Source organism: Bombus vosnesenskii, unplaced genomic scaffold (assembly GCF_011952255.1).
Source record: "Bombus vosnesenskii isolate JDL3184/JDL3185 unplaced genomic scaffold, Bvos_JDL3184-5_v1.1 scf7180000013264, whole genome shotgun sequence".
Classification (NCBI taxonomy): domain Eukaryota; kingdom Metazoa; phylum Arthropoda; class Insecta; order Hymenoptera; family Apidae; genus Bombus; species Bombus vosnesenskii.
Window position 1 is genome coordinate 1,397,151 of NW_022882924.1, and position 15,809 is coordinate 1,412,959.

The following is a 15,809-nucleotide window of genomic DNA, read 5'->3' on the forward strand; positions in this document are numbered from 1 at the left end:
GCTTGTGAATTTCACATGAGTACTAATACTTAAGATTTACGATTAGCTTATCGGTGTGATAAGGATGATATAACATTTGTTCAATCGCTTTTACGTGTATCTTTTAAACGTAGTCGATAACTATCGTTGCGTATTGGTTTGGAAAGGAAATCCACGTGATATTTCATGTGCTGATAACGTGCATAGGTACATATTAACCGAATAATTAAAACGATAAACAAGACAAAATAGGTCGAATAGTAACAGCTCTTGTATAAAATATGAAAATGCTAACAAGAAAAAAAATTTTGGCTCATGAGGGGATCGAACCCGCGACCTTCGCGTTATTAGCACGACGCTCTAACCAACTGAGCTAATGAGCCAGTTGAGAGAACGTTCTTATTTATAAAACTTCCGTTTCATGCTTAAGCCATCTTTTTTTACATTTAATATTTTTTACATATCGAATGATTGTATAAAATAGTAATTGGAAATTATTTTTTAAATATAAGTCAAAATTAGGCGAGTCAAGTACAAGGTCGTTTATAAAGCGCTACGCTGATTCGACACAGTCAAAATTGTATGGGTACTTTTCGATGTTCGTTCGTGTTGACAATTGTATTTACAAAGTTTGGCATTGTAGTCGTAAAACGATCGTAAAATCTTGCTAATCCACGACGTAATGAGGGAGAGGGTTTTATTTTTAGTATGCTCGAGTATTTTCGCTTTTTTTTTGAAGACTGAGGATGACGAAGCTAGACGATCATTCCAAACATTCGAATTTCACATTTCTTTCTACATAAACATATCTTATTTCTCTCAAAGAAACGAATTTATATAATAGTAATTGAAAAATAATTTATATTTCTTGTTATGGAATAATAATTTCTTAAACGCACTTTCTTTGACCAGGCAAGATTGTTACGTCCGGTGATATTTTCATAACCCAGAATTCATCCCTCGGTCGAGGCGGTCACTCACTGTGCAAATATAATTAGTCGGACCGTACTAAGGAACTGTAATGAACTAAACATTTGCATTTTACCGTTAGGGTCCTTATTCGTCATAAAATATATTCAAGTCGAGACGTTCCTTATGGTTATTGTTTCATCAGGTAAAAGATGGGAAAGTCGGGTTTCCCCATGTTCAACGGTCATGCCTACCTGCAAGCGACCGATGGTAAGGCGACCAATACCCAACAATAGTTTTCCTTTGCGACAGCGACATTACCGTCATTCTCTGGTTCATCGTCCTTAGATCAATCAACATTTCTTCATCCTTAAATCCTTAATCCTTAAAAATTCCATCCTTAAAAATTACGCACCGAGCATAACTGTCTATGTCTACAAATTGTTGGAATAAAGTGTATATTGTAACTTGTTAATCCAGTGTTATAATTAGTTCAACCACTTCTATTATCCTAAACGAAATAGGGGATCGATCACTTCGTGACGTCGGTTATATAATCGTAACGGGAATTTACGACTCCTGTTGGCGCGTTTCCTCGCGATCGCGTCTCTCCGCAAACGGTCGAACAATGATTATTTGCAAGTCGTTGCATTAGACACAATTGATCGATAATGTATATATATAGTGTTAGTAATTCTTTTTGTAGTTTGGACTCTGCTATACTGCTCACAAAAAGAGTCAAATAGTGTTAACATAATGGGTTGTAGGCTACATCGATACATCATGAGGGACAAATAGATAACAAATAAGATCATTGTGTCCCAATTACGTTTATTGTAAATGTTAGCTAACATTACTGTCGTTGTTCGGAAGCAGGAATATATTTATAAGATACAAAACCTTTTAGTTTCACAATTTTCAACTTTTTGTTGATTTTATATGAACATCGATTAAACAAACTCATTTTCCGTTTCGTTTTAATTGTGTAAGTTATAAAGATATTATATATAAATTGGAGTTATGATCACTGATATATTCAAAGCAAGTTACATCGAAAGCAATTTATAAACAATACACCAAGAGATCGAAGGTGTATAAACTAAAATAAATGGTTAAGTAAAAATAGGAATATGAATATAACAAAAAATTCATTTTTTAAGAAAGATCAGTTATTCACTTTATCGTCACAGGTTAATTTATCATTTGTAGTAGAGAGCATCGTCATTCGTCAATGCAGAGGGCATTAACGCTATCTTTTGAAAGTCTCCTGCCTGAACCGCTATGCCATTTTCGTATCATATCCGACGTTATCGATTCAGTGTAGAAGAAGGCTACAGCGCCAGTGGAGCATTTATCGCAATTGATTTATTATCCGTTGTTTAACAAAGTTTAATTTATTTTTTTCATTATGTGGAATTTTGGTATTGACGAGAAGTTTATCAGAGCTGTAACATATATTTTATACTTAAATATCTGTTTGACCGTTCGCGGAGAGATGCGATCGCGAGGAAGCGCGCCAGTGAGAGTTGTAAATTCCCGTTACGATTAGACAATCGACGCCACGAAATAATCGATTTCGTTTAGGATAATAGAGTTGGTTGAACTGATTATAACATTGAGGTAACGGGTTACAATATGCACTTTATTCCGACAATTTGTAGACATAGACAGTTATGCTCGGTGCGTAATTTTTAAGGATGGAATTTTTAAGGATTAAGGATTTAAGGATGAAGAAATGTTGACTGATCTAAGGACGATGAACCAGAGAATGACGGTAATGTCGCTGTTGCAAAGGAAAACTATTGTTGGGTATTGGTCGCCTTACCATCGGTCGCTTGCAGGTAGGCATGACCGTTGAACATGGGGAAACCCGACTTTCCCATCTTTTACCTGATGAAACAATAACCATAAGGAACGTCTCGACTTGAATATATTTTATAACCAATAAGGAACCTAACGGTAAAATGCAAATGCTTAGTTCATTACAGTTCCTTAGTACGGTCCGACTAATTATATTCGCACAGTGAGTGACCGCCTCGACCGAGGGATGGATTCTGATTGATGTAAAGAGTCACCGGACGGAACAGTATTGTTGCATTTTTATCTTTTCAATGATATTATTAAAATTTGTAATTATTATTCTATTAAATTATCCCAAAAGTTTCTTTATGTCATATATTTTATAAGGAAATAATAGGTGCAAGCTTTGTTCTATATTATTTTATCAAATTATATATGATCCATTTTATTATATTACTACAAATACTAAGAACTTAGAACTAATACTTAGAACTTACCAAAGTAGCCAAACTTTACTTACAACACATTAATCTAATCACAGAATCGTTATAGCTATGTAACAAACTCTAAATACACTATATGAATCTCCGGTTAAATTAAATTTCATCACTCGAACAGCTCGTTCTGATTCTCGTATGCTTTGGTGAAAATCGGTCACGGATATTCTCGAGAAGATCCATTTGTTGATCGTTAAAAATGACGCGATACAGCCTTTCAGGGATTCAGGTATTTTCTTGTTTTCGTTAGCCTGATAAGTTACAGCTGGGTCGATTCAGCGAGGCGAAGGAAACCAAGGCAGGCAATAAAAACGAAAGACATGTTTTCGATTATCGCGATATATTCAGGACATCAGTCACCGGATACAAGAGCGAATTGTTTCATGGAATAAGTGCTCGTAATGTTTGAATTTCGCGCCCCTATCTTGTACATCGTGTCGATCGACAATTTAACTAGTTTCACGAATCTACAGCGAACTAGTCACGCGCCTCTATCGGACTGCACGCGAATCGCTTACGTGAGTCGACGCGTTTTCAAACGTTCATCTACAGAATATAGTTCATAGACTGCTTTTCGTAAATATAAATAAACGTCGAGAGAGCAAGTCACACTTGCGCGCGTTTCTCCGTAACAGTCGAATAACATCGAAGAGGAAACGAGATTGAACAGCCTATATTTCAATTATAAATTTAACACAAAATCAGAAGAAATGATTTCCCAAAAGCGAAGATTCGACTTAAAGCAATATTGTCACCGAATGAAAAGGAAAACAGGGCAATTATTAATGGAAATGTGTTAGCCGCAGATAGTACAGATGTCATTTTAAGCTTGAAAGAACGAAGAAAAGGAACAGTTTTAAAAAGCAAAGATAATCGCGTGAGTCGTACGTTTGAACGATGTTTTTCTGGCAAAAAGATGTCGCTTCATGTTCAACGTGGCGATAAAAATGTTGTTCCAAGAACGAACCTTAGATTAAAAGGAGGATCGTGTTTCACAATCGAGAGGAAAGCCATGTTCGGAGGAAACGATCGCAGACAACAACAATCGTAAGTGAGATATGTGCCGTTTCGTACGCCAATTTAAATTATGAAAAATTGAAGATCTGAGTACAACATCGAGAATGAAACAGCAGCGAAAAATGAAGGCCCGAAACAATTACGAATGGATATTTCTGTAATTTAAAATACTGTGTCGCAAGAAATCTAGATTAGTCCAGCCAAATGTAATCTATGTACATAATGCGTGGCGACGTTTGTTTTTGGCCAATTTGCGCAAGAGGAGTGGTTCTTGCTTTCCACGATTCTACAAATAAAAAGTAGCTATCACAATCACGATTACAATTTATTCTTGCATATTAAATAAAACTGCATATACAGTTGCGTACAGTCATAACGCCCCACTAATCGTTGCTATTTTATGAATTCTTTCTTGTCCATTCAGCACGATCCACAAACTATTTAATTCTGTTGTTCCAATGAACGTAGTATTTATGGAAGTTTCGTCTATAATAATATCAAACAGCTCTATCGACTGATACGCAAACAATTTTTATCAATAAAGTCAATACCTTCGTCGTGTAAACTCCGAGACGAGTCACAGAAGACCTAGAATCGTTCATCCTGTGTAAATCCACATATGTGGTGTATAATGCAGTCTTTGATCGATTCGCGCGAGAAACATCGTTTTGGAATGGGATCGGTTAATAAACGAGCACAGCTTCAAAGAGAAAAGAGGATTGAGATCGGTTGAAATTATAATTATTCTACCTTATAACTAAGGGACAAGGTTAGCCAGAAGAAGGTCGGGTAAGCGAGTCTTTTCTTTCTCTTGTTTTGGCTTTGATGTTACGCTTTGATATTGTTTGGTTTGTTTGTTTTGTCATGGTTTGTTTTTCTGACAGAAGGAAAGCTTCGACACATAGCGAAGGTCGCCAAGACAAAAACAGAGAGCGCTGATTACAAAAACTCTCGTCGACGGTTTGTTGCTACTTTAAACAATACCTGTGAAGGTCAAGGTAAACACCTGTTGAAGTTTGGTGTTAATGATCCGAAAATACGAAGTTTTAGTTTTGGTAATTTTTGCAGTTTTGTAATTTTTTTGCGGTGTAGTATAGTAATATTTCTATCGTGACTTCAAGATATATAAAATTCCAAAATATATAAATAAGTGTTACTCTTATACTACAATTTCTTAGTCAGCATGTTGGACGTATCTTTCGTAATCTTTTGAATTTAATTGTTCTTACTATTCTCGTATTTCTTATTCTTTCTTCAACAATTAAAATTCCTTACTTCCCTTTTGCTACGAATTATGTAGTATGAAAGTTACAGAATCATGTAATCGTATAACTTATTACATTGTCTCCATGTTATTTTCATGTGTTTTCCTTATAGCGTTGTTTTATTGATAAACGCTATTTCTTGTAGCACTGCTTTTAGTGTACCCGATGTCAGCTGTACATCATGTAACAATCGAAGAAGCTGTTGGACGTCGTTATGGTAGATATCTATATGAATACAACTTTCACTTCTATAACAAAGTTAGCTAAAATTTGGGTCGTACCGACGGAGCGAGGCAGTTTTCACAAAACATCAATTGCGAGCAAAGGTGACTATTTCATAACACTTTTTTTCTTACTCGTCGGTTTTTCTTTCTGGATTATTGGATCCATCGTACAGTTCTAAATGAAATTTTATTTAATATGTAAGAGTAAGTGGCAATCGTAATTATTATAGCTATTTCTTGTTCCGTATCATAGGCAATCAGACGAACGCAACGACGCATTATGTAAGTGAATTTTTTCGGCTGAACTGATCCAGATCTCCTGCGAAATGTTTTGAATAGCTGAAATTCATCAACCCATTCGTAATTCTTTCTTTGGGTCTATTCCAATGACTCCGGTAACTTTTTCGATCTTATACACGGATGATTAGTTTTTCATAATTCAACTTGAATTTCGATCTGCTCGAATTTTCGAGCAGCTCGAATATTCAAACATACGGACGGCACTCATCGTGGAAATATTTTTGGTCTCCAGATTGCTTTTAGTTTATTCATTCGTTTATTTATTATATTTACTTATGTGATTATTTATTTGTATCCTCCTGGCAAGAGATCGAAAGATGAAGATTGTTCAAATTAATAAATAAATATGTCTGAAGGAAGCATTAAACGATTAAATTTCATTGCAGCATTAAAAGAATAAAATCCCGTCTCTTAGAAGTTCACCTATTCTATCGCATCGGGGATAGAAACATTGTAAAAATGGAGAAATACTTTGGAAAATGGTTATTGTCAGCATGTAGCAGATGAATTTCAATTTATTGTTACAGTTATAGTTATTGTTATATTTTTATTGTTATTAATTTATTGTTATAGTACTGTTAATTTATTGTTATAGTACTTTCTGATTATGAAAACACAATTACTCGAAAATCAAATATAACACGATTAGATGTCCTTAAAATTTTCTATATGCTGTACCCCATTCCCCTTAACATCCATAGAAACATGATCTCGATGATGGTTTTGCTCTTCTCGTTGGTTGTAGTCTGCCTGCATTATCGATAAATCGTGTTACGAGTTTGTGAGTCAGACTACGTGTACTTAATATATAATTAATAATCGACTTGAGAATACAAAGATGAGAGTAGAGAAGATCAAAAGATTCACATTTTCATTTTTCAAATATATAAAATTACAATTTTATTTGAAACTAATTATACGATTCATTTCACTATTATTGTTTTGGTACTGTGTAACGCTTTCTGAAGTATCGTAAAAATATAAAATTCTATACTTTGCTGCGACTATAACATATCCTGTTCTATATTTTATTTATAATTTCATACTAGACTTTAGTTTTTATTCAAACCAAGTACTATAACGAATCGGTAACATCGCATGCGACACGAAAATGGCATGGGAAGTCAGATGATCCCCGAAACATGGAAAACGAAAAAGCATTGAATGTCACGTCTATTCTGCACCTCGTCGGTGATGCAAGAGTTCTATCTTGTATACTCGTCTGTGGTAATATCATTCTCACCATTACCGACTATATAGCGCGTACACGAGTATGTAAGTACGTACATCGATCACGATGCCACGCCGTTTTCCCTAAGAAAATAAAAAGTAAAACGCTCAAACTCACATTTCCATCGATCATATTTTCCCAATATCCGTACCAAAGTCTCAAAATTGTTTCTCGAAACTGAACAAAATTCCGAAGGCCGAGAAGCTTTCCAAGCCGATCCGAATCTTGCGAGAGAAAAGAAAATGAGGGAAGGAAGAGAAAGAAGAACGATTCTCGCGGTCTTACCTCAGCGCCGATAATAAAACGGAAGCTCGACGGAAAAAGCGGCCGACAGATAGTGGAGGAAGCAAGAGAGATAATCGTCATCGAGGGCATAAAGCGAGGCACAGGGACGAGGAAATGTAGAACAGGAACGTTAAGCGGAATCGCGCGAGCGGTAATCCCAAGCCGAAAGCTCGAACGACGCCAAAGTTAAATATAAATGTCGCGGTAAGCGGCTCCTGGACCGATGAACCAGCGGATCGACTAGTCTCTTCGTGATCTTCGTCGTGGACCGAACTACGAAAAATCGAACCTGATCGATCTCCGTCGATCACGCGCCATATTTTCCGCGACTTCGATCTTCGATCATTTCGGCTCAGCTCGTGTTGTTTCGAGACCTGAGATCGTGGAACGCGAGACTCGTGCCGAATGAGAGTTCGAGGAATCGAGATTTGAACGAAAATCGATCGAACATACACGTTCTGATATTATCGGAACCGTCGCGATTACCGTGTGCTTTTTGCCTACTTTGCAGATTTACAATCTTCGCATTGGATTTCGTTGATCGCTCGTGTCTGCGGTGCGACGTCTTTTCGGTATCGTTTTCATTTTTATTAATATTCCATTAATTGGTTTGCACGTTAAAGGGGAAATTAAGAGATTTCGTTGGAATCTTGGATTTAACGTTATCGGTTTTCTTGTCGAGTAGCTTGACGTAAACGAGGACGACGATCTTCTTTCGTGCGTGCTAATTTAGTGAATTATTTAAAGAATTTCGTTACTCCTGTTCTTTTTGTAGTCAAACTTTCTTGTAAAATATTATCGACTAACGATAAAAAAGAAAGGATTTATACGTAGGAAGAATCGGAAACTTTTCATTTGATTAGTCGTAATCTGAAGGTATGCTGTAATTGCAGATTTTCTCAAAATCCCGGACGAGTTTCATCCAAATCATCGTCATCATCATCAGCTCGCAACATTTAGAGTTTCGCTTTAATCCTATTCTACGCGACACGATGGAAAGTTTCAAGGATTATCGTCGATCGAGGATAACCGGTACGAGCAACCTGTGTCAGGAGCATCGGTTCAGAACGAAAACTATTTCTGTTCGTTAATTCGGCAGTAATCTTATTTTTGGACGCAGCATCCGAGGTCCAGGATCCAGCAAGCTAACATTGTATTATAACTACCACGTCTCTAGCCTTCTACAACTTCCATTAATTTTCGAATATCTCAGCCCGGATTTTCCTCCGCGTATCTTCTTCGTCCACGTTTATTCACTTCGTCGTTTCAATGTCAACTCATCCATCAGATATACGTTCGATCTTTTATGTATTTCACGCGAATCGTGGATAAAATATCAGGCTCTCATCTTTCCTTGACATCATAACTCCGATGTGTATTTTTATCCAGTTTGAAGAAAGAATCCGTGTGCACCTAGCCATCGTACGTACGTACGTACCTATACAGTTTATCGTGGTCGAGTGGTAGAGGTTTTATAAATAGACCGTCAGTCGATTCCTCCAGCCTCAGTCGATGCTTTATTAAAATCGGTGGAACGAACTCGAACGTATGGTCGTCTGAACGAGCGTCCAACATCCCCCTTGTAATGGCGCTCGTGAACTTTAACAAGAACAAAATGGACGTGTGTCTTTGACCAGTCGCGTTTATTTCTTTTCAGGGGAAAACTCGCCACGTTCGATAAATTTCCATCGTGCCTCGTTCGCATTTGTTTTCACAGCGCCGAAAATGGATCCGAGTTTAAAGTAATGCGCTCACCGGTGTAAAAAGAAGCCAGTGTCAAAAGGAGATAGCTAGAATTCTCGAAATTAGGTCACGACCATCATCGTTCCTTTAAGTAGAAAATCTCGAGGCGTTTCTACCGATCGAAACGTGTATCCGACTAGCGGATTAACTGATTTTTCATTTCTCTCGTTTCAAGGTAAACGTAATTTACGTATCGAACGCGATAAATCTTTGATAAACGAAAAGTTAGAATAACACGAGGCGCCATTCCTAACCATGGCGCCATGCACCATGTGTCACGGCAAAGCTAATTGTAGGTGTTAATATTCGCGTCACTTTCTGAAATATCTGACGCAGTCGTTGCAAATATACTTGCCTTGTCGTACGCGTCTGTGGCCAGTGCTCGAATCGTTCTAAAATAGATTTCTGATTATATTTAGTCGGCCTACACTCGATATCCAGCCAAAAACCTTTAGACCTTCGACCCGTACAGCCACGCTACTCTAACTTCCTTATATTTCGATAATTGACCGACATATGTCTATGATTCTCGTTCGTGTCCTACGTATCGTTTAAGAATCCGTAAACGACCTTGATTCTTCCTTTGCAGATTTTTAACAACGAAAACACGCTTACAAATATTTCGGTAAATTTTTATTTTTTTTATTCGTAAAGACTTTTCACAAAAAAAGGTCTTTGATCTTAGCGTCGTTTCGCTTTAACAAGACGGAGAAGAATTTTCTGCTGTTGAACAACGAAAACACGCTTACAAATATTTCGGTAAATTTTTATCTTTTTTATTCGTAAAGACTTTTCATAAAAAAAGGTCTTTGATCTTAGCGTCGTTTCGCTTTAACAAGACGGAGAAGAATTTTCTGCTGTTGAACAACGAAAACACGCTTACAAATATTTCGGTAAATTTTTATCTTTTTTATTCGTAAAGACTTTTCATAAAAAAAAGGTCTTTGATCTTAGCGTCGTTTCGCTTTAACAAGACGGAGAAGAATTTTCTGCTGTTGAACAAACGCAAGATTACATCGACAGGAAGATGGAACAAAGCGGGGATGATAATGGTCTCGTTTAATTTCATTGTTTCTACTTCGTGCCCCTTTACATTGTGTAATGCCACGCATGGCGCCGCAAGTTGTCTATTACACATTTTTCACGCGCTAACGTGCAGAAGTCAGCGGGTAGGCAGACAATCGAAGCACCTATTTCGAGAGACTTTTGGATCATTGCCCATTCTAATCTGCCTACTCACTGCCACTAGGCGACCCAGAGCTCGTTACACGTCCAAGACACTCCAACTTCCATACGATATCTCTTTAATTCTAATCGATATATCGACAGGATTTAATACATTTTGAAAATATCCTACATAGTTTTTTATAAATTTCACGTATCCTATATCATCTGCTAGATGTTGCGCTCTTTCATAGTTTAGTGTTCTTTGGCTTGAAATAAAATTACGATTCATTTTCTACGTATCGGAGTACTCTTTAAATATTATGTAAAACCATTCTACTATTCTAACCATTCAATATAGGCAATTCACCATAAATTCTAATTAAGGGAGAACTCGTTAACAGGCTGTTGATATTTATGCAAATGTATATGCTTACACGTAAATGCAGATCAAACGTTTCGAATCATTTTCTCAATTTTACTATCAATTTGAAATTTTGAAATTAATTGGCAATCTTCTTTGCGTCGATGGATTTTTAACGAAAGAGCCTTCTCACGTAACAGTGGTATTAGGTTGTCCGAAAAGTTTCTTTCGTTTTATAAGGAAATAATAGACGCACAATGCTTTTTGTTTTATATTAGTTTATTGAATTATGCACGAACATAATAATAGAAATGGATCGTACGTAATTCGATAAAATAATATGAAACAGAAATTGTCGTTTATCTATTTATGTTTTCGGACAAGCTAATGTAAAAATGACATCTTTCTAAATCCGTAGATTTCATAGCGGTTCCAAGCGTAAGCCAAATAAAAGCTTGCCTCATCCGCTTCGTTCGACAACTAGTACTTTGCTTGTCATACTTTTTATATTTTTGCATATGACGCACATGCTCGGTTTACTCATCCACGAAACATTGTACCGCTTTACAGCGATGCTAGGTGATCGAAGCGCGACACGTGGAGCTTCGAAATAGCCAGAGATGTCGCAGCCGCCGTCGAAACCCCATGGAAAACCCGGACCAGGGGGTAGCTGGACGCCCAGACCGAACGTGTCTGGCCAGTACAGACCTCCTTCTCCTTACAGTCCCACGGGCTCGCCGCATCCTCAGCGAGCTCGAGGACCACCTACTCCGGTTCATCATGCTCATCCTGCGTCGCCCTTGACGTATACCGGAATGAGGCACCCGATGAGCCCAGTGCCGATTGGAATGCCGATTTCTCCTGGAATGTCGCCTGTTTTTGGATCGCCCACAGGATACATACAGTGCCCTAGACCCAGGTGGCCGTCACCGATTCCAGTAGGAAGTCAAGCGCCTAGGCCTTTTATACCGATGCAGGTACGTTGTTTTTCGAAGCGGTGTCACGAGCGATAATGGTATTCCGTATCAAAATCGGTAATTAGGAATCGTGCATGAAGTTTACTGACATTGAAAAGTTTAAATGGAAATTAATACTGAGATTTATCGATGCTGAGAATTTTAGATCGAATTTTGGGATATCGTTAGTGGGATTTATCGTATCGTATGTGAAATTGATCTTCGTTGAATGCTTACTGGGAATTGATAACAGAGTTTATTTCGTGGTACTGAGAATTTGGATGGGAATTGGTTAGGAAATTGATCGTGCAGTATAGAAGGTTTTAGGTGGAATTTAATTCTTGAAAAATTAATAACGGAAAAATTTAGCAAATGCATGAATTTTTTATCAAGCTGGTTAACCGATAATATGTAATACCCATGGTAAAGAAATATAATTTCCTTTAGGTATTCAAAATGTTTAGAACCGATCTTGAATTTAGAGCGTAGCAGGGGAAATACTGTTCTTAGTATTTTCGTTACTCTCGTTGGTATTCTGGTTAAATAACTTGCTGCGAGGTAATGCCGAATAACGTACAATCGAGAAGAATCGTGGAAACGCGAGATTCGGTGGAAAGTAAAGCAGCGAGATTTACCGTATTCTTGGATCCATTAGTCATTGGGATAGGCAGTACCGATCAGTTAACATATAGATAGCTGCTAACCGGCTAGTTCTAAACACAGACCATCGTACGAAATTGTCGGCGAAACAGGAAACGTTGCATGTTAAATCATACTGACGGCACGAAACACGTGTCAACTTCCTCGAGAAAGAGAAGTCCGGCATTTCTCGAGGGATCTTAGTCTCCAGAATAGATGTTCTTTCGTGACAGGTGAAATGCCTTTTCTAACTGGTCGTTTGATTTTACAATTTTATCAACTTTTACAACTCATTTAACGAATAAGATTTGCACAAGTTTCAGACGGTTGGTTAATTTTCAACATGTATTTAAATATTGTTACAAAACAAAATTACAACGTGTATCGTTTAAATTTTTATTGTAGACTCGGATGAAAAAATTGTAAAAATGCCATCTTTACCAATGGCAATTTTCTCAAATTTTGTTTACGCGTCATCTAGTAAATTAATTCTTTTGACTCGTCGATAAAAAAAATCTAATCGTTCGGTCCAATTTTAAACAGACTATTTTGTTCTACAGGGTGTTCTAATATATATGTATATACATTAACGCGAGTGCGATTGTAGTTGCTGGATTTTTTTAATGTGTATCACCATTTGTTTTCGTTACGAATGCTTCTCAAAGAAACATCCAGGCGTGTCGAAGAAGATCCGGGCTGCTTCACAGTGAAAATTCGCCACGTGTACCGTTCGTTTTTCACGCCCACGCGAACGCTCGTCTGACTGGCCGAGGCAACACGACGAAATAGGAACACCTAAATAAAATGTAGGCCGCGGCGAGTTCCAACGACCGGTTTTCTCAAACGCGCGCCAGGTGTGAATGCACCGTTAAATGACAGAATTTACGTATATTTTTTCGATAAAGGTTCGCGAACCTTGTTGTGCACCTCGCTATTGTTTGTTTCGCTGTTTCGCACGTTCGAGTAGAGAGGATGAGCAGGAAAGATGAACATGGATCGCGTGGCAATACGTGGAAATGGAAGATGATAAAATAACGAGATACGCGACTTACATATAATTTAAATTAGGCACTAAAAAAAAAAGAAAAAAAATGTGGTTATTTAAAAGTAATACGTATGGGAATATGTATAGTAGATATACGGCACAACGTATTGTAAAATAATTATGTGATAATTTATTCGAGGTAGAAAGTGATTTTTTCTGAATTCTTCTATTATTTTTTTATCGAAGAAGAACAAGGAAAGAGAAAAGAAATGGAAAGGAATAAAAGACGAGGGGAAGAATGGCAAGGTATAGGAAAAAATGAGCAAGTATTGGAAAACTACCTTCGAATTTTTATATTTTATATCTTCCTCTCATTTTGACAATTTGCGATGTTGTTAAGAAAATGTTTAATTTAAAATTGGAACATCTGTTATACAAAATTTTGTTATATCTTATTGGCAGTATTCGTAATAAAGTAACGTACATATATTTTCCTCTTCTCATTTTTTGGTGCGTTTTAACAGAGTTCGTTGGAAAGTGGCGCAACACCGCCCTTGGTCAGCGCACCACCAGAATACATGATTGGAACATACAGACCCGGTGAATACGAATATGTTGGAGTGCCATTGGATCACTCGCAAACGGAAGAAGAGTCCAGCGGACCCAGTACCGCCGAGATAATAGCTAACCAAAGTCAAGATTACGTGGATGAGAAGCTTGCCGAGTATCAGGCTACGATACAACAGCTTCAAAGTGAGTATTTCTTAGCAACAGTGTACATATTTGCACGTTTTTATGCGGTTCTTAAAACGATAATCCCAAATTTATCTCTTTTCTTGCTTGATAAGTTTATGATAACGATTAAAAATAATAGATTACAAGTAATAATTAGTATTAATCACATAGCTGTGTGTAACCAGTGTATTTTGAAGAATTATGGCGTGAGAAGTTCTTCATTGGACGAGACAGTTTTTATAGAAATTTTATAAACATCAAGTTTGCTACAAAATATACGAGTGCTAGATTAAGATTAAATGCTTGGGAATGCTTTTTATTGGCAGCTATCTCTAAGAAACGTTACTTCTGTGCAACGTAGCGTTCAAGATAGACATTGACAATGATCTAACGAAAAACCGATGTTCCAATGCCGAATGTTAAGCGATATTTTTGGCAAGCACGAAATCAATGAACATTCCATTGCCAATTGAGAAACTTTATGGATTATTTACTACCCTTGAAAAACGCTCGTAGAAAGTGAAATCTATAAAGCTGATTAAGAATTAGCGATAATCCGTGTTTCCTATGATTTTCTCTCATCGCGAATAATATTTATACCGCGGTATAAAGAACTTGTTATTGCGGATCACGCGAAAAACTTGCGGTTCTACGTGTAAATACGATAATTATCAGGAAACCGCTAATTCATTCGAACAATTCCAGTGTTTATTATGGCATCTTGCGCAAATGGAGTCGCGTATACAACGATATGATGCACTATCCTTTTGTGGCTGTTTTTGTTGGATAAGTGCGTGGAACGAGTAAGCGGCAGGTTTTATGAAGTTGGAAATATTCGTTTACACGTGTTATCATTTTCCATCTGTCCCTAAAACGATTTTAAACTCGAAACACGATGGATACTTTGCCAACGTTTACGAAAGATGCATAAAATTTATGCGCGCGTTGAATATATGAATTTAATGAGTTTCTAAGAAATGTTCGAATAATCACTGCTTAGTTATATCATCGACTGTATCGTTTTTAACCAAGCCACGCTTGTGTCTGGCAATCGATTAAGTTGAGTTACTTAAGTTTACCGCACTGCAGTGCAAAAGAAATGGAAATAGCAGATTAATAAAACGCTGAAATAGCGAAATATTAGAATATTAAATATCGGAGAAATCGACTATTTAATTCGAGATCATCTCAAGAGTCGATAAGTTTGCACAAAATCTCAACGTCGAAATATCGCAAATTATTATAATATCATAAACTATCTTAGACGAGTTCTGAGATTCACAAGTTATTAGAATACTATGAGTACTATATACGCGATAAAAATTGCACTGGAACATTGAAAAGTTCAGTTTTAATCTTCTCGAACATGAAATTTCTTTTTAACTCGCTTATTTCGAACCGTGTGCCGGACCTACCGCAAAAAATTGGCAAGAATGCAATTTGCATATGAATCGGTTTGCGTACAAACTCTTTTGGAATGGACTAGATTCATGAAATTCATCGTGCAAAGGTTATGGATCAGTCTTTATTGATCGTTCACGCACAGGTGCCCCTGTATGCGTGTGATCTGCATACTTCTATGTTGAACCGTGTAGGAGGAATAGACGACGATGTCCAGCCTATTTATAAGTGTGACGAAGCACCTGCCGCGGGTCGTTCATGATTGCCACTACTCACATTTTTCTGTCTCGAAATTCAGATCGATAGGAAGATTCG

At 37.2% G+C, this 15,809-nt stretch overlaps 1 protein-coding gene, 1 non-coding gene and 1 pseudogene across 2 annotated transcripts; 2 read left to right on the forward strand and 1 right to left on the reverse strand.

Annotated features, from left to right (window-relative positions):
* Positions 1 to 288: 288 nt before the first annotated feature.
* Trnai-aau lies at positions 289 to 362 on the reverse strand. Its single transcript has one exon. It is a non-coding gene; the product is annotated as a tRNA-Ile (tRNA).
* A 4,694-nt stretch (positions 363 to 5,056) lies between these two features.
* LOC117237703 lies at positions 5,057 to 6,348 on the forward strand (annotated as a pseudogene).
* A 1,420-nt stretch (positions 6,349 to 7,768) lies between these two features.
* Positions 7,769 to 15,782, forward strand: LOC117237693 (extensin-like). The gene is made up of 3 exons (XM_033501966.1): positions 7,769 to 8,079; positions 11,349 to 11,755; positions 13,883 to 15,782. The coding sequence occupies exons 2-3, from the start codon at positions 11,399 to 11,401 to the stop codon at positions 14,345 to 14,347; spliced, it is 822 nt and encodes a 273-aa protein (XP_033357857.1). The 5' UTR covers positions 7,769 to 8,079; positions 11,349 to 11,398; the 3' UTR covers positions 14,348 to 15,782.
* The last annotated feature ends 27 nt before the right edge of the window (positions 15,783 to 15,809 follow it).

Bases quoted from the DNA above. Each gene is read 5' to 3' on its own strand.
- LOC117237693 (XM_033501966.1), top strand. From the start codon at position 11,399: ATGTCGCAGCCGCCGTCGAAACCCCATGGAAAACCCGGACCAGGGGGT. The intron at 11,756-13,882 runs GTACGTTGTTTT...GCGTTTTAACAG, and splicing joins GGCCTTTTATACCGATGCAG to AGTTCGTTGGAAAGTGGCGC.